This window comes from Pyxicephalus adspersus, chromosome 8 (genome assembly GCF_032062135.1).
Source record: "Pyxicephalus adspersus chromosome 8, UCB_Pads_2.0, whole genome shotgun sequence".
In the NCBI taxonomy this organism is placed as follows: Eukaryota; Metazoa; Chordata; class Amphibia; order Anura; family Pyxicephalidae; genus Pyxicephalus; species Pyxicephalus adspersus.
Window position 1 is genome coordinate 28,406,832 of NC_092865.1, and position 24,422 is coordinate 28,431,253.

General features: G+C 37.7%; 1 protein-coding gene across 4 annotated transcripts in view; it reads right to left on the minus strand.

The window, feature by feature from the left end:
* FNBP1L (formin binding protein 1 like) overlaps nt 1-24,422 on the minus strand; it is an 89,639-nt gene that overhangs the window by 25,905 nt on the left and 39,312 nt on the right. For all 4 annotated transcript variants that reach the window (XM_072419867.1, XM_072419866.1, XM_072419869.1 and 1 more), the window contains exons 2-6: nt 19,888-20,003; nt 3,960-4,013; nt 1,739-1,886; nt 1,084-1,146; nt 265-369 (exon numbers count right to left, since the gene is read on the minus strand). In XM_072419867.1, coding sequence (XP_072275968.1) covers nt 265-369; nt 1,084-1,146; nt 1,739-1,886; nt 3,960-4,013; nt 19,888-20,003 — 486 coding nt within the window. The remainder of the gene's footprint in view (nt 1-264; nt 370-1,083; nt 1,147-1,738; nt 1,887-3,959; nt 4,014-19,887; nt 20,004-24,422) is intronic.

A 24,422-nucleotide genomic window follows, 5' to 3' on the forward strand; every position in this document is an offset into this window, starting at 1 on the left:
ATCAAGAGTTTGATAGCAAACACTCCCACTTCTAATTCTATTCTATTCTAATTACAATGATGAGTGTCATCAGGGTGTGGGATCTAGGTATAGGAAGAGCAGCTCTACAAAGACAATGCAATGAGTAAAGTGGGCTTGGGCAAATAAATACCTGCTAAAGGTCAGCTGTAAGTGTTATATTACTCAAAGCTGTTTAAACAAAATAGTTGCCCAAAGAAGTTAGGTTTACTTTGATAAAGATTGTTACTTTTGCAGTGTGCTCACCTTTTCCACATCAGACTTGGTGGCATTACTGTCACTGTCCAGCTTTTCATAGGTCTGCTGTGCCTTCTCTGCCTCCCGGCATTCTCTCTCAAATTTCTTTTTGCTCTGCAAGAAATACACAATATTTTTAAACCATCCGATCTAATACAAAGAGGAATATATGCAGCAAGAATATTTGGTATCTTAATATAATTCAGTACAGGAGCCTGGGCTTCTGGTGTCATCTGCTGAAGTGTATATAGTAATGTAGCAGAGATATTTCTACTGTCTGTACCATCAAGGGAAAATGAAGGGAAAAACAAAATACATTCCAGTGAACTTAAGGCAAACTGTAAAAAACAAGTAAATCGCCTTTGGAAGCTGCTTATACTGTCATATACTGTCTTCTTATACTGTCAAAGTTATAACTCTATCCTCTCAGTCCACAGAATTACCCACAGCATCCAGGCTGGTTACCTGCTTTATGCATAGCTTTATACTTTGCTAAATTTCTGATCCATTGGGTTACTTAGGAATGACTTTTGGGCAGAATGTGAAAAAAGAAGTAAATTTTTTTTTTCTGGGGACAATTTGTTAACCATAACATTCATATCAATAGCACAACTGATACATACTCCAGTTGGATAATGGTAAAACTGATCATAAAACATAATGGTACATCAAATATTTGTAGATGATCAGAAAACACCACAGAGATATACACATAGTAGTGTATGGCTAGCATTACATGATCTGCAAGATAACCAAGAAACATCAGGTAAACTACAAAATAATAATTTCTATAGATAGGCCAATAATAGAAGACTAAAGCTCACTCACATTGTCCATCTGTTTGAAACATATGTCCAGGTACTGTTGGGCTTTCCTCCCCTCTTGAAGGTGCTGTAATAGGAATATTAAAAAAAGCAACACTGTCAGATGACTTATTATAAAATAAAAAAAAAATGGAGAAGCTTGCTAAAATGATGGTAAAAGTTAAATAAATATAAAAGTGGAATTACCCATGCTTTTTAAAGGTATATCTTTTTTTTTTACAACAAAACAACAAATTAAGCCACAAAACCATCATAAATATTATAACAGCAGTAAGGTTTAGTTCACATGAGTGAAAAAACGGACAACTACCCAATACCCCTAGCTACCAAGCAGAGAGCTCCGGTATTGCTTTCGTAACACAAGCATACATGTGGTCACATGGACTATGTTATCATGACTTAATCATTCTAAAGAAATAAGCAGGTAATATTTTCAGCCGACATCTCATGCCTTGATGCAGCCACTTGACCGAGCTCCACCCAAACAAGTTTTAGAGGATTGTATCAAAGTGCACAGATGAGGACTATCAGTACATTAATGGTCATGTTTTAGCATTGTCAAATTTCTACCATTTCTCACCACTGGCGGAACTCTTACATTTTCAATAAAGTACATATGTTTTGACATCACATTAGATTAAATGAAAGTGAAAAAATACCGATTTCCTTTCTGCTTTTAGGTCACAGGAATATCTCATTATGTCTGAGTAAACTCTGTGTCCCATTTCTTCTGCCACCACTTCACGCTGTCCAGCATAGTCATTTAGTTCATTGAGGATATTATAGAAGGATGCGCAAGATGTAAACCTTTCAAAGAGAAACATGTAATAAGTTCACTTTAAAACAAATTTATACCCGAACCTCCTAAATATTCATGTGTAAAGCTGTAAAATGTAAATATTGGGAAGCTATATAAATTAAAACATAATTTTCCCCACCTAATGTGTGTTACTCCCCCCACCTCCTAGATTGTAAGCTCTTTGGGGCAGGGTCTTCTCTTCCTCCTGTGTCACTGTCTATCTGTCTGTCATTTGCAACCCCTATTTAATGTACAGCACTGCGTATTATGTTGGCACTATATAAAACCTGTTCATTATTATTATAAATAATAATCACAATAAAAGGATTTGCAAATCATTTCCACCCTAAAGGTTTAAAGTAAAACTAAAGTCTCACTTTGAGGATTGTGATCAGGAATTAACTGCAGAAAAGGACAGGAAATGTGATAACTATTCTTCGCCACCTAGCCAAAATGCAAATGTTCAACTCAGCATTTGTTGTCAGGGATATCCAGCAATCCCACTTTCCCTTGTGGGTAAAAGGACTGAATGAATGTCTGTGCACAAGTTACAGCATCCCAGCCGAGGGTAATCAGAATGGCTGAAGATTGGAGTGTGGAAGAAAAGAAGAAATATGGCAGCATTAAATGCGGAAGTGGGTATCGAATGAGTTTAGTTTTGCTTAATTGAAAAAGAAAACTGCAAACACTGCATATCAAAAGTGTGGCTGTATAATATAGAGCTGCCTAAAGGCCCCAAAACCACCACCATCCAATCAAAGTTTTCAACCTTGTCCCTTGTATGGAGATTTCCTAAAATTTAATATGTAAAAATATATTATTACTATATGTCTTAGATGATAAAAATCTTTCTTGTATATACCCCATCTTTACTTCTCCAAAATACATTTCGTACATAATCATGTTAGTGACCTAATCGCCTTAATTTGCTGCAAGATGTAGCTCCAGTATTTATTTTTACTATTACATTATTTCAGCGTTTTGTTTCCTGTGCCCACAACTTTTTTAACACCTACTGCTAGCATTTTCATTTTTCAAAACTATGCCATTTCTCAGTTTCAACATTTGATACCCATGTATATAAAATACAACGTATGTTTAAATAGCCCTAACTTTTTTTTAAGTGGGGTTGTATTTTGTATTTTTGTAGAACTCTGGGCATAAATCATGACATAAGACCACAATGTATTTGGAGCTGGAATGTCATGGACACTCTAAAACAAAACACAGGAAACACTACTGTAAAGTACACAGAGCCAAATAAAATAAAAACAAACCAAAAAACAAACCAAGTACATGCCTGGCTGGAAACCTCTGAATATCAGTTGGCAGCACTGAGTCTATGTACACATGTCAGATGATTCACGTCCAATAATCGCTTCAGGGCTGATATCGGACGAGAATCTGGCATGTGTAGAGTGGCCATCAGATGTCATCCATGGATTCATCCTGGCGGATCTGTGAACGATGAACATCTGCAATACAAGTGAAAGGGAGAGAGAGCACTGGGGTGCTGCTCGGTCGTTCTCCCCTTTAGAGCAGAATGGCCCTTAATGTACAGCAGTCATTAATGCATCTTTCAGTCTTCTGTCGTTGGAAAGGATCCTTAAAGATTCTTTCCAACAAAAAAAAGTGTAATGTGTGTACATAGCCTAAGTCTGCAACTGATAACCATTATTAATAATATTAAGTGGTATTTTGGTGGTGCCAAATGGTGCACAAAAAAGCTAAGTACCCTGACCAATTTATACTTAAAATACATACTTTATTAAGCTTGCAAAATTATCCCAACAATGAAAACTTTATAAATAAGAATGGTTTGGGACATTATGGAAGACATTATGGATGTGCCTCCTGCTACACTTCAAATCTTTAAAAAGTTATTTTGAAACGCAAACCACTATGGAAAACTGTACAAAAGATATTGAACTTGCATACGGAGACCTTCTATATTAGTGGCTTGTCTATAAATCTGCAATCGGGCCTGGTTCAGTTATGTCCTGTGGTCATAGATCAATGCAATACTGAATTACTTCTTGCTGATGTTTTTCTGGAGCATTTAGTACAAATAACAGACATACCTTGGCTCTTCATCTTTAGATGACCTCTTTGGACAATACTTCTTCACCAAATTCCTGAAAAAAAGAGTAAAAAGAAAAATGTTTTTAGATTAAACTGGTTTCTTTCATGGAGAGAAGATATTTATGATAAGGAAAAACAACAAATTAAAACTCTCCCTTTTAAAGTGTTGTGCTTCAAACAAACCTGCAGTTATGTCTGAAAAAACATGCTCAGATTACTTTTAAGTATTTGGAAAGCAAGACAAAATCTACTAAACTTCTATATTTATTTCTACAATCTGTTTACCAAAAATGAAGAAACTGGATTCCATACATCAAGTAATGTGCTGCAACATGTGTGAACATTTTTCACCTAAATCTGTTTTATTTCTTCTTAGAAGTCATTACGTTATTTTTTATGAAAGTAAAGGAAGTTCATAGCATAAGTATTATAAAAACAAGAAATTATAAATGCAGGGGCATTTATTACCATTGTCTCATCCTGAAAATACTAGTGACTCGTCTGCCATAATGAACCTCTAACTGAAGAAATTAGACAAAGACGCTGGATTAAGTATGCAGATAAATTAGTTTTGGATAATGGAAGATTAGTGGAAGGTAGTGAGAAGAATTAGAACATCTATCAAGTTTTTACTGCTATATGAGGATCAGGCAGGAATTTTGGAATTGAGGTGGAGGCCTGGAATATTTTAGGCCTGGGAATAATATGGTAACAATTCATGCCCCTCAGCACTTAAGTTTCACAATAAACCCATGGCCTTGAATATACCCCTCAATTAAATCAATCAAATGAATATACCCCTCAATCAAATGTGATAATGCAACAATGATCCTTCATTACATTTCCTTGCTAACCAATCAGATCCAATAGCTACCCAATGGAAATCTCTAGAGGTTGCTGCAGCTGAGAACTTGACTAGAGGATTTCCACACAGTTTATAGGAGGTAGGGTGTTAAATAATCACTTTACACAAATGTTAACATAAAATAAAAAGAGGTTGAAAATACAGCTAATATGTCAGCCAATCTAAATTCTGATTATTCTTTCCCAAAATCACATAACCACATCTGTCCCCGATTCCTCCATCCTGGTGAATGCAGGCTGTGCTTGACAACAGACCAATCAGACAACAAATACAAGTGAGCTACGATGCTTACCTAAACTAGGTATGCATAACAGTCGTGATGAAAGTATATGTCCCGGGAACATTATCAAAAACAGAAGGTGTCAGACAGCACTTTTGAAAGATGAAGCTACTTGCTCACTGTGCCAGCACCAGTACAGGAGTATGGATGACCTGCAACCTTTTGCCTGTAAGTAAAATGCATAAAAAAATACCATTCTCTGCCAGTAAATACCAACCAGTCTGGGCATGCTAGGATTTTCACGCCTGCAACAGGTTATAATTCACAGGAATCCTGCCATGGAATAAACACATTCCAGAAAATACCAATAGGAATGCTCAGACTGAAAGTCCAAGCAAAGAAGAGGGCAAGTGAGATGTCATCTTTCTTTTATTATATTCACATCCAGCCTCCCAGGTACTGGAAGCAATACACAATCTGCAGCTCATTTTAATATAGGCGATGCAAATACTAGGAGCCATTTCGGCGTACCAAACTATGCCATGCATTCTCTTGTCACTGTGAGAAGAAACGCCACACACAACACAAAGCAAATGAGGGGTTCCAGCCATCCCAAAGCACGCCGGTTACAACTCGCAAATCATTTTCTCAAACACATTAGCCTGGCTACTTCTTTTTTTCGTTATTTTTGTCTATGCAGATTCTAAACACACCTCATTATTATTCATTAGGTGAAATCCATAACAATGAGGTATCCTGGCAACCGAGCATTGGCCCTTTCAGAAAGGGTCCCTCTGGCATTTAGAGATAGCAGGAAGTAAACTGGCTCACAGAGCATGCAAATAAGAGGTGATGACTTTTTAAAAAGCTGGGTACTTGAGAGAATCTTCTAGAAACATATTGCTTTCTGAATTTCATGATTTATTCCGATAACTCTTTCTTTACAGCAAGGGGGGAAAGAATGAGTTTGCATTTATAAATGTGAAAATGGTATAGGTATTAACGTTATCTGCAAAGGTTCATCTCCTCCGAGGCTTTAATGCTGAATTAAGTTAAATTAAATTAGCACCCGTGGCTGGAGGTTGTCCAGAGATAGAACTGCCTCTGACAACAATGAGCGAATTAAAATGTACCCTCCTGTTTACCTCAACAACAGGCTCACTTCCAAATCATAGTGATTAGCAGTGGTAACATGTGAATCTTTACAGCATAACAGTCAATACCTGTATAATGCTTATGGTTGATGGTTACAATCACCCATAAAATAACAACAGAAGTCATCAGGTGGTGATTAGTAATTTAACATGGGGGAAGGAAACACTTAAGTTCAGCCCAGTTGTTTCAAGTGACAAAAATAGTGTGATATGAACCTTAACCTGTCAGAAATAAACTAAACCAACTTTTTGCAAGGAGTTTTATTAACTAAAAAATAAATCAGCTGGATTAGAGATGAATTGTTATAAAAATGCATTTACGGCTTGCTAGGAATATGTAAGTTGCTCAATACTCGTAGAGAACAGGTGCACTTTAAAGCCCAAGTGAACTTGCATATTGAACATGCTAAATGCATAACATCAAAACAAAACCTGAGCAAAATGTTCGTTTTCCATAAGTAGTAGCCCGTCCTCTGCCAGCAATGAAGGAGATTTGTATGTAGAAGCAGTGGTCTTCCCATAGAGATGTGTTCTCTGCCAAGTCACACCTTTACCTCTGTAATCTGTATTGTTCATACTTTCCAGCTGATTAGAGAGATCAACCTGCATAACACTGGAGAGGGTGTCAGACCTCTATAGAGATACCACAGCTTCCAGAGTAAGGGCCCTTTCATGAAGCATGCTGGCAAGGGACACACTTTTTCACTTGGGTGGAGGCTGCTCCCTTTTTTCTGCAATTGGAATGTACTTAGCTTTAATTTGAAATTCAGTTAAATTTTGCTAATGGTCTGCAGTAAACCTTTTACTTCTTTGGGGGTTTGGATTTGCTGAGGTGCTCCCTTCATCCACCTGTTATTTCTCTCATTTGCACCAAAGCAGGTGATACTGATTCACAACAACTAACACTTCCTAACTGAAATAAAATTCCAGAAGTTTGACTGGCTTGGTGTTACACTGTGATGATTGTGTGTTGCTTAACTTTTAAAGGAGTAAATGTTTTCTGAAAGAGAACTGGAAGAATAAAAATGATGCAGAAAGTTACAATGTTTGTGTAAATATTTACATGATGTTTATGTAACTGCTTTATAAACCAATATTTAAAAAATCAAGCACAAATACCAAACATGTAATTTAATATACACTGTGCGCCTGCAAAACACAAAAAACCTGGATACTCAAATTTGTCTACAGGAGATGCGTTAAAAAGGTGCCAGATGAATTATGTCTGTTCTGCAATATTATATTTCTTATTTCTTTTTCCACTTGATCTTAACCTGAGTCTTGACTGAAATCACCAAGTATATTTTTCCTTGCAGCGTGTTTGAAGTACTTTTTTAGTACATTTTTCGCCTTGACACCAAAGTGGTAATATTTTGCTTAGGCGTCTCCCTGTACACAATTTCCCTTTGTAGAGAGAGAGCACAGGACAGAGCTCTGCACAGGAAGTGAAAGTCTTGTTTATCATGGATAACTGAAAAAGGTACAGGAAAAACTCCATGCCTGCACAACTAAGATTTAACAAGAAGCTGTGAATGTCACTGCTAATTAAAGAACGAAACAAGCCTGGGAAGGACAATGTGTCTTACAGATAACTCCTGTTCTCAGCATTTAAGTATAACCAGCTGCTAATATTATTCAGAATCCACTTCATTAGGCTCAGTCCAATCAATTTACATGAAACTTTAGCCTCCTATTAAAAAGATGAGCTGAAGCATTTAACTGTAATGGCATTTGCACTTAAAAAAATTTCTCTTGGACCCCTGCAAGCTTACAAAAACACCTGTAAGTGAAATAACGATGATGTAGCAACAATGCTGCACTGCTTCTATATTCAGTCGCTCCTGTAGGGAAGGAAGGGGGAAGTCATGGGTATTGTTATAAGTGGTTTACAAGGTCTGACCACACTTAGTCCCACCAGCCTCAGTTGCTAAAATCCTCCCACTGCGAGAAGTGTCTGGAAGAAGGAGTGGTGCGATATAAAGGAGGATTTGGCTCTGTCAAGAAATGGTATAGATATAAACTAACTAAATAAAAAAATCCCTAACTAAATTTGGGATTTTTTTAGGCTGACAAATAGAAGCTTTTTTTTGGATTTGGAAAATTATGCTGGTTATGAGGCAGATCCATATTTAATATTTAGTGTTTGCATAGGTGGAATTAGGTGGAATTTTTGGGTGCTTTTGTCTTTTCTTTTTTCCACAATTCTTTCCACTGTTATCTACAATGACTGTCCTCTCCTATTACAGGAGAGCAATATTGACGCTCTACTGCTGTGACAATAACCATAGATGGGGCGGGAGGTGTGGCTGCGCACCTATCACACAATCTGACTGCCGCAACTTACATAATGGGGTGCAGCAGAACTGCACCTTATATGCTCGATCATGAAAGTGCACATCAGCATGACACTACTACCACATAGAGCAACAGGGGGTGAACATGGAAAGGCAGAAAAATGCGTGTGTGGTAGGAATAACACGTATTTTGATTAATTCCATGCACAATGTTGCAGTTTTATGAGTTTTGTCAGTCTTTCCCAGTGTCTTGTTAAACTACTTAACCACTCCCATTCACATAAAGGCTAATTGGTATGTAGTCCAAGATAAAAAAAAAAAAAAAAGAAATAGTAGGGTTTGGTATAACACATGAAGTAGCAAGGACAGTTCTAAATTTCTGACAAGAAACAGATATAATTAATGCTTCCATTGCTATATTACGGTGGCTCAGTGGTTAGCACTCAAGTCCCTGGTTCCAATCTCTGCCAGGACACGATCTGTGTGGAGTTTGCAGGTTCTCTCCATGTTTGTTGTTGTCTTTCTGCATTATTATTATTATTATTATTAAACAGGATTTATATAGCGCCAACATATTACGCAGTGCTGTACATTAAATAGGCATCCTTTTCCCCATCACTTGTTGGGAGTGGAATTCATGTCTGCAATGCAGATAAGAACCGAGGTGCTAACCCTTCCAAACCTGAACAGGTACACTCTCAGACCTGACCTTCTGGAATATACTGGCTAGACAAGTATACATAACACTATTAGAGAAACTCCGTCTACTATCACAATAGCAAAGTGCTGAGCCAGCTGTAGTTTATAAAGCTCTATTCTGGTCTTAAATACATGAAAACTGAAAGTGTAAACAGACTCTTTTACATTCTCACTGACACCATAACAACTACTAAGATAATTGTTTGCACCTGTAGCACTTGTTTAGCTGGGTGTATAAAGATGGCAGGAACCAATCAAATATTTCCATTATGCCCACAATTATAATAATTTTCTTGTTTCTATTGTGTTAAACTGTTCTGAGGTTAACCAAATTGACAGACAATAGAAAAAAAGTTATGAATGTTAAAGGGGGAAAGCCAGTTTATTTTTATGAAAAGGTAATATAGCTGACTAGTTAGGGTGCAAGAATCAGGCTTGTTACCATTACATCTACAGTGTTTAACCCGAAATGTTTTAAGCTGGGTGGCAGCCACTGTATTATGACCCAACTCTTTAGTAACCTCCCAAAAACAGCCAGGTGGTAAGCCCGGCTAAAAGGGGTCGGGGAGAAAACTGATCAGCTTTACTAGTCATTTCATTAAGCAACTGGCAAGGAACAAGCATGCAGTCTATGAGGATTTAAAGAAGTGAAGAACGTAAGAAAAAGGTGAACAGCCCCAACTGACAAAAAATAAGTCAGCAATGGGGAATTTCAGGAAAGAGTGTATATTTCTTCTTCTTTCTGTACACACACATACATACATACATACATATACACACACACATATATTATTTATTACTTGTAAATCTGAGAGGAAGTGACTGTGCTAATCATGGAGTCAGGTTGGTGTCTTCAGCATCAAATTACAAAAAAAACATGCAGTCAAAGTCTCCTGGTCAGGTCCCTTGAGCTACAAGCAAAAGATTGTGAAAGGAAGTGGCCCCAGAGTATCCCTTATCAAAACCAGCCCTGCCACTCTGAGTCCCCCAAGGTGGCCATGCTCCACGGGGGAAATACCTATTCCTCTGTTCAATACAGCAGAAAAAATAAATACCTCCCAATATCTGGGTAATAGAGCACATCGTACCACAAGTCCACAGTTGCAGCAGAACCCCTGAGGGTTCCATTAAACCAGTTAGTGTATACTCTCATAGAAGATGGAAGGGAAATCAACTGCTGCTGTTGAAAATTTCTCTTTAGTGCTAGTCAGTCAACTTCATGAGTGGTCTTTGCCAACCTGCTTATTCTAACAAATTTACCTATACAAGGTCTCCAATCTTATAACAGAGGTCCCAAAGGTGGAGCGGCTGCTTTGTGGTCTCACAGTCAATAAATCCTGAGAAGGTCCTATCGATGGTGGAGTAAATATGGAAAGAACATGGACCCCATTCATATCCAAAAGTTGGCCAGTCTAACTGATGAAGCTCAGATAACAAAGCTTATGAATATGCTGTAAAACACCATACAGCCCATAAGGATGCTGGAAGTTATTCTAGGTCCAGTGGTCCACAGCAAAAAAAAAAAAAAAAAAAAAACGAGCCACTTGCCCAAGGAACAACCTCAAATTTTTTTACGCTGGGTGGGAAGAAATTGTAGGCGGGTGGCAGCCCCTGAATACTTAATATTATTATGACCCAACTCAGTAACTACCCAAAAACACCAAGGTGGTTGCCGAAAAATGCTGGGTGGTGTGCCCAGCTAAAAGGGGCTGGGGAGAACACTGGACCTCCAATCCACACACAATGATCCCTAACCTGACACAGCTTCACCACAGAGTAAGATCTATATCCAGGTGACATTGACTCAAGCAACACACTGGTATAGCCTACAACTGACAAAATCAGCTCCTGGGATATCACAAACTGCCCAAGTTTGTATATACATTCATCCCCATGATAAATAGCACTTTGAGAATCAGGAGTATGGGTGCCCGGAGCCGTCGAATGCCTGAACAGCTAACCATCAAAACAAAGTTTCAGTTCAAGCATCTAGACAGTGCCGTGCAGGATAGGATGGGGAATATGCATTGAAGGATACCTCTTACAATGGAATTGGATAAATCAGAAGTCTCAACCCAAAAAATGCAGTAAATTGAAAGCCTCCAGCTGAGAGCAAATAAAGGACAGACTATCAAATGAGCTGGGAGGGTAACCATTAACTTATCCTAAAGGAAACCAAGACTGAATTTGAAGGACAAGCCTGTCACCAGCCTATCCCACAAAATCCTCTAAAGGTTTTCAAGAGCTGAATCCACTTCCAAAAGGATGCCTGGTGCTGATTAATATACCAATACTCGCTACTAGTGCTAATCAGGTTTCTTGCTTACTCTTGATGTTGTCGTACCCTAGAGATACATCTGTCAGAGTTATGCCAATAATGCTAATATGAGCAGGATGAAAAGCTGGCAGCTGGCACAGACTTTATAAAACATTCCGGGCCTTGGAAGAATAATTCTGATACTTTATACTACCCAATGACATTAGTACTTCAATAATTGTCATTTACAATCACGTACCTGACAGTTCACACTTTTCCTTCCTAGCATTTTGTGTTTCCAGGGGGACATGTAAATTAATAAACTTTTAATATACACATCTAAAAAAAATGGGAATTTTAAAATGTCCCCAAAGGTAAAAACACAGACATACTCCCCAATCATCTTTCATTTAGAATACAAGAATTTAAAATGCTGCCACACAAACATATTAAATAGGAACCTACAGCCTTCAACAATATTTGCACCCAAAACCGGTATTTAACTTTAAGTGGGTACAGATAGTTTGAGCGCTAGCTTTTATGTATTCCTCCATCACATGATGTGTGAAATATCTCGATTATGAATGCTACCAGGCCTAGGCCACGTGGTTGCAAAACACGCCCAAATCATTATTCCCGTCACTGTGCTTGGAAGTTGGTATGAGGCGTTGTGCTGATATGCTGTGATTTTGGTTTTTCATTGTGTCACTGTATATTATGGCCTAACATTTAAGAAATAGGAGGTTTTTCTCATGACAACCCTTCCAAACAATTCATACTTGTTCATTCTTTTTATACATGTACTAAGGCCTATACAGCCAAGATATACCTTGGGTTTTCAGCAATTTCTCTGAGCATTGGGCAGGTTTAATGCAATACTTTTAGATTTCAATTGATTGAAATGAGGTTCCTGTAAATTTTGGGCTCCAAATTTCATACATAAACAAAATGCATTATCCAAGACAATTGGCACAGGAACAGGCTTCCCAATTGGAAGATTCCTCCCAATGCTTTAATGACAGCTCAAAAAGTTGTCTTGAGAGATTGAAGTCTAAATACACTTCCTCTGGTCAGAGGTCGTTGGAAAGGATCTTTCACGAATTCTTTGCAACGACAAAAGACTGTAAGGATGCATTAATGAGCGTTGTACATACAAAGCAATTCTATTTGATGGAGAGGGGAGGAGGAGAACAAGCGAGCGGCACCCCGCTGTGGTCTCTTCACTTGTATTGCAGTTGTCCGGTATTCATGGATCCACCAGATTCATGAACCACATTGGACGAGTGCTGTATACAAGTCAGATTCTTATCCGATACTAACCCTGAGGCGATAATCAGACGAGAATTATCCGACGCGTGTACGTAGCCTAACAGCCCCCACCACGAGACCAATAGGACAGACCATGGGTCCCACTGGGAGGTCAGATGATTGTACCTTTGGAAAAAGGGAAAGGTACAATCCTGCAGCATGAAAACATCACACATCTGGTAGGGAAAAAGGTTCAGTACATTTTTGAACAAGATAAGCTAACAAGTACAAAGAGTAAGCAGTTTTATTATGTAGAATGTTCACATGTAGGCTCCTGTGGGTATCCGACATCAACATCTCACATCCGGTAAATATGCTTACAGATATAAGGAGTTTATTTTGACTTTTTTAATGATACATCAATGTGGATGTTGAAATAACTCTTCTCTTCTTTAGAGATAAGGAGCACAATGCATAAGGAATGGAATCCACTTAACCATTACCACAAACATAACACAGGAATTCATTAACTTTTACCTCCTACCTTTAGCAGCCTACACATAAATTGTTTTCTTTGATTTCAGCACACAGCCTCCCCAATCAGTTTGAGAAGAGAAAAGCAATGCAAGGTTAAACATTTGTTTACATGACATCAGAGAGCCACATAATTGAACCTTACAAATACATTTAGATTGTGAATTCTAGGCATACAGATTGGAAGGACAGGCAGTAAACAATCTATCCAAATACCACAGTAATTCAACTACCGGTAGCATAAAACTTTGGCAGGTTATCTCTTCAGGTCACTTTTTTCTATGATCTGCACAGCCCCAAAGCAGCTAAGTTGCAGCAAAGTCATGTATTCTGGTGATGTTGTTTAATATTATTATCATCATTAAACAGGATTTATATAGCACCAACATATTACGCAACACTGTACATTAAAAAGGGGTTTTAAATGACATACAGATAAAGACAAAAAATTGATTTTATTTGATGAGACCTGTCAGGGGCCTAGTATGGTTTTTATTAAAATCTGTGTTCAAATTAGTGAAGAGATTTCTCGTTTTTTGTCACAATAGGAATAGGACATTTCTAATACTGACTAAACCAAATTTGAAAGAATGCGTAAGGGTTAAAACTTGAGACTTTAAAACTGTATTTATTGCTGTTTACGATCACCCATTTACTGTATAAGCATCACATGGACAGAAAGCGAAGGAAAGTCTTCCTAATAACGTAACACACAAAACGAAAGCCTAACAAATTGTAATCCCCCCTGACACTATTATTATTATTAATAGTTATCAGAATTTTTATGGCGCCAACATATTACGTAGCGCTGTACAATAAATAGGGACACTAGTGAAACAAGTAATTAGGGCTGAAATAAGTACTGAAGAAACCAGCCTCAGAATGCCCGAGCTTGTTACTGAGCAGGATAAACAGGAATTGTTGTTCAAAGTAAAACAAAGCCCCACTTTGAACAATTGGCAATCAGGCAGGTTTTGTAAAGGACAGGTGATGTCCCTTCTGCAACAACTGTTCTTACCTGCCTGACTGCCACCCAGCTGTCAAATTTTGTTGCCAAGGACACCTGGCAATCTCGGATTGCCTTGCAAGTGCTGGGAATGAGTGAACTTCCACGTGCCTGTGCAGGAGTTACTTCCTTCCAGCCAATCAAAATGGACAAAGATGGTTTTTAGGAAGAGAAGGAAAAAGATGGCGGTGCACTGTGATAGAACAGGGACAGGTGTGTATCTCAGGTTTTGTTCCCCTTTTGATGTGTTGAAGCTAAACAGTGCAACCTGGAATAACAGAGGAGAAAAGGAATTATACATGAAATTAATGAGAAGTAGCAGAGTATTCCACAGAGGCATAAGTTACAGTTAACATGACTACTATTATAACATGTATTCCGAACTGTTACAGCATCCACTGGGAAGTTTCAATTTGTTAACTGTACTGTGACAACTTCAAGCTTTAGATTTTACATTTTGTTTAAAACCATTGCATTAAATAATAAAAACCCTTTTGCTGCAAAATGTATGACTAGCCTAATTCTCATACTGCAAACAACAAAACAGATTGGATACTGCCAGTTAAGGTAAAAAATAAAATAAAAAAAATAAATCACCAAATCTAATTGGTTACAATAGAAAAGCAATTTTCACGTGTCTGGGTTCATTTACAGGTGGTAAAGAGAGCTCTGAACAGATGCAGCAGTTTCTAAGTTCCAAATAAATCAAATACCACCAGGCTAAAAGGCTGCCGCATTTTGCCCAGAGCTGAAAATATTGTGACATGTGGTACACAAGATGAATGAGAAGATAAAAGTTCAGGCTTAGCTCTCACAAAGAACACTGTTACTCCCCTGAGTAAACCGCTGCCATCTTTAATTAACAGGACACAATATACTGAAAGGCAGTGAGCCAATTAACATGCAGGTCAGGGAAGCACCACAATTCCACGACCTAATACCGCACAGAAGTCATTGGACTCCCTTAATCATGGAGTAGAATAACTGTAAAACCTGAACAATTGTCTATTTTATATTTCAGCAGTTAGAAAAAGCAAATGATTTGCATTACCCATCGTTTTCTTTCATCTCTCAGCAAGTTCTATGTAAATTAAAGGGACATTTCTATCTTACTGTCGAATCTTTTATTTAACACATATTGTAGAAAGAGATAAGGGACATTAAAGCTAGAAGAAATTGGTGGGAAAATGTTGCTGTTACTGCTGCCAAGAAAAAAAAAAAAAAAAAAACCCAAGGGGGGGACAATACCAAAAATTTAAAAAAAAAAAAAAATCTGAACCCTACATTGAAACTCAGAGTTCTCTCTTTTTCTGGTTGCCATATTCACTGCATCAGGGTTTAACAACTATTGAATATTATGGGGGTGCAAACCTAGGTGACTTTTACGCATGGTACAATCAATTTTGGAATTGGTAATTAAACTTGCCAGTGAGCAGTCACCATTTAAATGAAAAATCTGGATGCGCTTGATCATCTAGGATTATCTAGGGAACAACAGGAGTGTGGAAAGGCACTCCTACTAAACTTGTTAAGCCTGTGAATATCTGGGAGCCTCCACTACTGTTTGCTTCTAAAGGGGCAGACTCTGGGGGAAACATTCTTGCTTGTCTATGCATTCAATTTTTGTTGTTGGAAACTATATTTTGCGATAGTTTCCAACTACAAAAGAGTTACAGAAGAACAAACAGTGTACACACATAGTGCCATTCTGCTCTAGGGAGAGGGGAGGGCAAAGGTCAAGGGAGCAGCACCCCGATGTGCTCTTCTCCATTGATTTATGCAGTGGTTGTTCTGACAGATCCATAAAAGACACTGGGCAACCGCTGTACACATGTCAGATTAGCTTCCAAGACAAACCCAATCAATCGTATAGGGCAAGAATCATGTCACATGTGTGCATGGTCTCACTGACCTAATACAAGCATGCAGTTAAATTGTATGTCAAGACCAACCTTATTTTAGTTGTTAGTAGAGTGGGCAAAGTTTTAATTATCTTTCCATTATCTATTGCTATCTATGTACATGCTGGGAGCATCATCCCTTTTGCTGACCCTAGTGGTTATGGTCAATGACAGGGAGAAAAACGCTTTCTTAATACATCACCACAATAGAGAATAAAGAAAGGGTAAATCATCCAATGGTTATGACGACAAGTGTCTCAGAGTGAAATTCCCCTTACTTAAAAGAAGTTTTCTCTCGCTTCCTTTTGCCTTTTCAGAATAGAAAGTGATGGGAAAACTGCACAGATTGGCAAAGCTAGCAAAAAAAGTTTAACCCAAGCAGAAGAATTAAGTTTTGGCTATACATACAAAACACTGGAAAATCTAAATAAGTGTGACATTCTTCTGTCCAGCGATGAAAGAAGCCTACTGACCACCAAGGTAATGTACTGTGAGCTGTGGATATAGTAATTATACCAGTGGACCCTCATTTTATAAAATTGGAGGCTGCTTTAGAGGATTCCTTTAAAGCAGAAAGTGAGGTGTGTGTGTGTGTGTGTGTGTGTGCTGTATACATTTTTATTAAATTACAGAACAAAACTTGGTGTTTCTAAATATGTTCCTTGAGAGCAAACATGGCTTCTATAAATGAATTAAATTTGGTATATGCATTTAGAGTGCACATATATCAGCACTTCTTTTAACACATGGCCCTAACCCCTTCCCATCCACAAATCATTTATTAATGTCCTTGAGCATGTTGCCCCTTGCTGGATGCATTGTAATAAATACTTTCTCTTTAAAAGCCAGCAATTGATACCTAATCCTGGTCACGTACAGCTGGGGTCTGCACTGATGATTGGGAACCAGAGAGTTCCCCAAATGTGACCTTATTGTTGACTATAACAGAGCAATCACAAGCAGTCTAAAGGTTAAAAAAATAAAAAGTTAATTAAATGATTAGCCAAAAATATTAAAAAATTATTCAAAAGAAGAAATATGTTTTAGACATTTTTCACATGTTTAAACTATATTAAAAGCTATATGTTGTTATTATAAAATTATACAAGGCAGCTAATGTGACAGAATATATATAAATGTAGGTGTGCCAATTTCTCAACTTGACCAGCAAACACCAGCGCTGGTATATTTGGTTTGGACATCGAGGGATCTACAGAAGGTTAAAAAGTCACACAAATGTCTTCCATATCCTCCTTGCACTATAAATAATGCATGATACTAAATGCATGGTACTAACTACTATCTGGCCTTTCTTTACCACTCCCTATTTGTATTGTTACAATATTCATTGGTTTCTTTACAATATAGTTTTATTCCATACAATCTAAATGGAGTGTGTTAGGGTAAATATAATATACTGTGCATCAGATTCAAACATAGCTGTGATGTTATCTAATACAAAGCCAAGATTCATATTCTATGTTAAATACTGTGGAGGGATATTAGTGATTATTTAATGGAGCCTACCATATCATCAGTTATTCTCTATTGGCAGATTATAACACAAACAAGGTTGAAACACATTTATATAAATAAAAACACACAAGTACTTTACAATGACAAGTGAAAAGCAGAAAAAATACTGGACAGACATCAATATTACCCATTTTTCTTTCTTACTTAAAAAAAAAAAAAAAAAAAAAAAAAAACACATGTATTCAGATAGACTGCTTGGTCTTTTGTGCCCCAGGCTTTTATAACAGGCTCCAGTTTCATTGACAATAAAAGGTAAACTAAAAATAATTGTCATATGACAGTCAGCTAGTAAAAATAAAACACTCTAAATATTCCTCCCATCCGAGGTGGAAATAGTCATGAAAGTCAACTAAAAACAGCAGGCATTTAAATTCAGCTCACATACACAACCTGTCATTTGACGGCTGAGTCAGGGCCAAACTGTCAAAAAGGTTTTTTACATTACTGGGTAAAAACGTTTTTTTTCACATATCCAAAGTGTGAACTACAGGAACAACAAGATCCCACAAGTAGGCAGCCTTGTCCATAATGATGCCGGAGCAACAAGCAAGCTTTCAACACTTAGCATTAGGCAGAAGGGATAATTCACTAGCTAGATGGACAGACTAGGTAAATATTTAATATTTCTGCTGAGGACACCACAGACAAGAAATTGGCATCTATAACAGATGCCTAAAACCTAAATTGTTTTTTCAAACTCACTCCTTTGGAGTGCTAAAAAAAAGGACCCACTGATGAGGGGATTTGCATATTTGGGGGTGATTTTATATAACATATATACAGACAATAGCCAGCAATTTTTTTAGGCATACCTGATCGACTGTTAATGCAAGCACCTAATTAGCCAATCACATGGCAGCAACTCAATGTATTATATATGTATGTATTAGGATGGAGAAGAAAGGTGATTCAGGAGATTTTGAATTGTTGGTGTTAGGTGGGCTGCTGTGAAAATTTCAGAAACTGCTGATTTGCTGGGATTGTCACTCACAATCATCTAAAGCAGATGTGTTCCTAAAGGGGAGGATCTAGTGAGAAGCGGTTTTCTGGGTGAAGATGTCTGATTGATACCAGAGATCCGGGGAAAATGGCCAGACTAGTTCAAGCTGATAGAAGGCAATGGTAACTCAAATAACCACTTGTTACAGCGGAGGTATGTACGTCTGAATACACAAGACATCAAACCTTGAAGAAGATGGGCTACAGCAGAAGGAGGCCACACCAGGTGCCACTCCTGTCGGCTTAAAACGAACAACGCAGGCTTACAATTTGAATGGGCCCCCTTAAAATGAACAAGAGATGATTGGAAAAATGTTGCCTGGTCTGATGAGTCTCAGCTTCTGCAGCAATTTTTGGATGGTAGGATCAGAATCTGGCATCAAAAACATGATATCTTGGATCTATCCTGCCTTGTAGCAATACTCCAGGCTGGTGGTGATACAATGGCATGTGGGGTAATTTTCTTGGCACTTTTTGAGCCCCATAGTACCAGCCGACCCTGATTTACATGTCACGGTCTACCTAAGCATTGTTGCTGACCATGGCAATTTCCCGAATGATAAAACGCCATGTCACCTTGGGGAGATTCACCTTCAAATCCTGTTTGGAACCCACTTCTTATACAGTTACCACTGGAACGAATGTGTCTAATGGAAGATAGCCCTTTATTCTTGTTGGATTTTCCCCCAGATTTTTTAGACTGACAATGGTCATCAGGACAAAGTCTGTGCAATTGTACAATAATTGTTGTTGTAAACAATCTGATAGTTTGAAACAGCTGTAGAAAGAATAACTGCTGTACAGACATAATTGTTTAGCAGGAAAGAAAGAGGAGGAGGAGCCGGGGGAGTCCTGCTGCGTCCTTGCCAATGGATTACCATAGTAGTAGTTAGACATCAGCTGTTTATTAATACAGTATGGCAGATCATTAGGCTATGTCAGGGGATATATTTATATATTTGTCCATACACAGCTTAAACTGCCCTAGCGGGGACAGAGACAGCAATAAATATTCAATGGCGTGGAATTCTATCCCCTCACCGGTATCTAAAATCAGAAATGGAATTTAGATACACTTTCAGCCAGGAATATTCTAGGAATGTAAAACCAATAAATTAATAGCAAAATGATTGCAGTGGGATTACTGCTTCTTGATCTGCTCTTCTAAGGAAGCATGATAAAGCAAGAAAATATAGCAGCCAAAGAGCACTTACCTTAGTTGTTTTGCATAGTTCTGCTCAATTTCTAGCCTCTCTTTCACAAATTTTGCATATTTGTCCAAGAAGTCTAAACCCCATTGTGTGTGCTTCTCTAAATTATCGAACTGATCCTGTATAGGAAGAAAATTGGAAAACATCAGTGACCTCCTTAAATTTAACCCAAGTTACATACGTACAAAATAATCTGATCTAATTTAGCATAGTCATACTGTACACATCAAGACAAGATTAATTATTACAGAATTGTTTTCAATAGGGGGCTCATAATACGTTCACCTAGTCTAAGAAACTATAAATGCAGTTATATTTAAACCCCAAGAAAAATTGTTGCTTTTGTTTTCAAGAGAAGAAAGGAAGAGACTGTGCATGTGCTGCTTGTGTGTCTTGCCACATAGTGGCAGCCGTGAGCATGATCAAGGACTGGCAGATGTCTATCTGCCCTTTGTTCTCGGAAGACATCTGTTCTTGTATGGCCACCATGACTTAGCAGGTACAGAGCACACAGAGAGCCCTATATTGATTTAACACTTTAGGAATATCACACAGCCTAAGCAAACAAAACAAATATCGATCTTAGCACACAAGACATAGATCAAGTTAAGGAAAAGATATTTTATTTATTAAAATATACAGACGCTTTTTGAGTGTAATTTTATATATACACAAACACTCATTCAAACCCTTGCCACCCCTTTCCTTCAAAGATCAGATAGATGTGTGTTACCAAATTTTTATACCATGTTATACCAACAAAGAACAATATTTTCCAACAAGCAATACAAGAGTGGGGAAAAAGTAGAATCCCTGCCAGGTTTTTAATGCAATCTCAAGCTTGAGTATAGGAGTTTCTCCTGTGATTTACTAGACAGGAATCAATACACAATGTGTATTTTTTTTAAAGCAGATACCCAGCAAAAAACACAAATTAGCACCTAATTAAAAATATAAAACCAGGTTTTATGCCTTATTTTCAGCGCTTTCCCTGCACAACTTTTTTTCTTGCCAGTAAATGTCCATGTCTGAAGGACAACAACCTTCACCCCACTTCCCCTGGGTCCAGGTCATACAGAAATCATTCCAGCCTGCAACTGAATAGTAAAAGGAGAACAATCAAAGTAACAAAGTCATCTCTGTATGACTGTGATGTCCTCCCAGAACATGAACCAATTAGTTCTTTGTTATTCTATTTCCTCTTATACTTCTGCTCGGCTGCACAGGGACTGCAAGAGATGGATACCAGGTAATGTAAAGTAAGGAAGGGTTAGGTGTTCTTGTCCACTTCTTATTGATGTCACTGTAACAATTTTTCTCTCAGATGAGAAAGGAAAACACTCACCATACATACAGCAAATCAAGCATTTAAACTTTTGAAATAAAAAACAGTACAGTCCATGGTTCTAGGAACGGTTACGCTTACCCAACAAAATCCTTACCCAACTTATTTCTAAATGTACTCTAAGTTGTCAGGATTGATGAATGGTACCCACTGCCAATCTGTTTCACACACCCTCTCCAAAAATGTGTACACTATTCCATAAACCCTTTTAAAGTCCAAGGTATGGATGAAACAAGTCAGGAGATCCATGTTGTGAATAAATCCTGCTTAGCATGGGAGCCTAAGCCTAAACCATTTCCAAACCACAACAACATGCTGGTCAGCATACAGGTTAACAATTTCAATAATTGTTGCATCTCACTGAACATGTACAACAGAAGAGCTGAGATAACATGGAAACACAAACTTAAATGTGCTTCTACATAGTATGCTGAGGATCAATAAAAAATTACAATAGGTTAGCGTTACTATGATGGTATGACTATTAGATTGTAAGCTCTTCAGGGCAGGGTCCTCTCCTCCTCCTGTGTCACTGTCTCTATCTGTCGGTCATTTGCAACCCCTATGCAATGTACAGCGCTGCACAATGTTGGCCCAATATAAATCCTATTTATTAATAATAATAAACATTATCAAATTATTATATGAGGATATTCTTTACAGCTCATGCAGAAATGTAGGAGAATTGTACTTCCTAACAGCTATGTGGTTGGTGCAGATACAAAGACATTTTATTAAATTCTATAGAAATGCCAAAGAATAAGAAAGCAAATTCACCAGGCTTTTGCCAGCTAATATGAGAGCCATTACCATGCAACAGAAACATACACAAGCAGCAGGGAGAGCTGACCACAGAGGCCAGCCAGGGCATTTAGGGACAAACCATACAAAAGAAAAGCCAAGAGCACCACAGGAATCTGGATAAGAAGGAAACAAAAGGTATTTTACACATCTTTATGCAAAGCCTCTTTAAATATGTAACAAATTTGTGGATCTTCTGGTTCTGTGAATGATAAAAAATACCATATCTGCTAAACCAAGTAAAAAATTATTTTAATTAAAAACAACTTTATATAAAGGGTTAATACCAATACAATTACCTTTTAACTGGTACAAATATTACAGTCTATTTTAAAGAAGAGATAACTCATTTGCTAGGGAGAGGGACTTTATAGAAATTTGACTGAATACAATGTTTAGGGAGGTAAGCGTAACCCAATTACATGTAAGAGACCAGAGACCTGGTGGCAATCATCACCAACCAGAAACTTGTCCAATTACCTGTCCAAACTGAGCAAGACAGATCTGCTAAAAAGTTTAGAAACTTTTTAAATACATATTGTAATTTATTCTATTATACGATTGGATGAAAATCTGAAAATGATGCAAATCTCTCTATACTTTGTATAACCAATCATATAAATAAAGAACGGTAAAACAAGCATTTGCTTCTCTTGTGACTGGATAAATCAGCCTTTCTCAACCTTTTTATCATGAAGGAAACCTTAGAAGTATTTTTCCTTACAGATAGCCAAAGAGATCATTGGCGTCAATGGTAATTTACCTGACAGGTCCAAATTGCTCATAGCTCAAGGAATAGCTCTTGACTCTAACTTTTAGTGGAACCCTGGTTGTGAAACACTGGAATAGACTAATTAAATACACATGCAATAAGGATTCACAAGTTTTATTTAGTAAATAAGTCCAATTGTCCTCAATGGAATGATCTTTACCTATTGAGTAGCTTTTGTGTGCTTGTTCTGGGTCAGTAGCTCAAGTTCATTTGCAAGAGATAGCTTGGTAATTAATATTTTCATGAAGCCACCAATGGCAGCCTCCAATACACTTTAGTAGAAAATAGTCCAGTAGATGATTTAATCACTTCTATAAGCTGATGATTTTGCCAGTTAAGTGAACATACACAGCTCAATACAAGCCAAACTCCCATTTCTGTGACACCCNGTTTAAAAAATATTGACAGGATACTTAAATAAATGTATCTCATGTTAATGTGAAGATGCACTTAGCTGCATACACCAGATGCTTTCACAGAGCTATTTATCAAACAGAAGGCAATGCACTTAATGACTTGTAAAACAATAAGGGCATTTCATTGCCATTGTATTTTTCAGCTGTAATCAAGGAACTTATGCAATTTTAATCTAGAGTTCAATATGGTGCATTAAACACAAGTTATCCTTGGCAATGGTGCAAAAAGCTGTTCGAACTGTCCCAGTGGCTGCATCTCACTTCCCATTCCTAAGCATCAAATATATAGCAGAAAACATCTGGCTGCTTATATGCTCTGTGCGAGAGACATACGATATTATACAGTCATTTTGACTCAGAGCCCAGACTAAAATGTTCAACCAATTTTACAGCTGAACTCCTGTGGCAGCGACAGCTTACATCTCACTCTCACGCTGTGTAAGTGGCCCTGAGAAGTGACAGCAGTATATAGCACAATCCTGCAAAAAATTGAAGATATACATCAGTGACGGGGTATGAGAGCGCCTGTGCACTCTGATGCTTGGTGTCTTGTTTCTGCTCTTTTGTCTACAAGAATGTGAATGATGTGGGGCTTTTGTATATGTTGCAGTGAGTTTACTGCAAGGTAATGTATATCTTGCATGACTCTGCATATCTATTTCTTTTCAGATGTATTAAATGACAAGCCACAGCGCAAAGGAGCAAACAGTTACCGGACAGCAGCCACTGTGTAACTTATTCTCAAGATCTCCAAATGGACCAAGTTGGTTTTTGTGACATAACATCACAAATTGCAGGACTTTGGGTATTATGTAGTCGGAGCAATTGCTAGAAGTACTTTTTAAAGACTTCTAAATAAGAGTGTCTGAAAAGACTGTCTAGGTTGAGGCTACTGTCCTTCTTTCAGGAGGGCCATGGTGGCTCTGTCTCTTTACTTGTGTTCTAATTCTTTCAGACCTTTCCAGCTGTGGGCCCGTGTTATTTTTTATATCCAGAAATAGTAGCTGTGATATTTGGGATAAGACAGAAATAAGATACAGCTAGAAGGCAGAAAATCTGTTCTATTTAGCCTGAGCGGTTTCTTGGCCCAGCCAGCTAAACAGTTAGAATTGCCAAGCTGAAATAAAATATGCCAACTATATGAAGAATATGCGGTAATCCATATGCCAATAGGATAAGAAAGACAAACACATACATTTCCCTG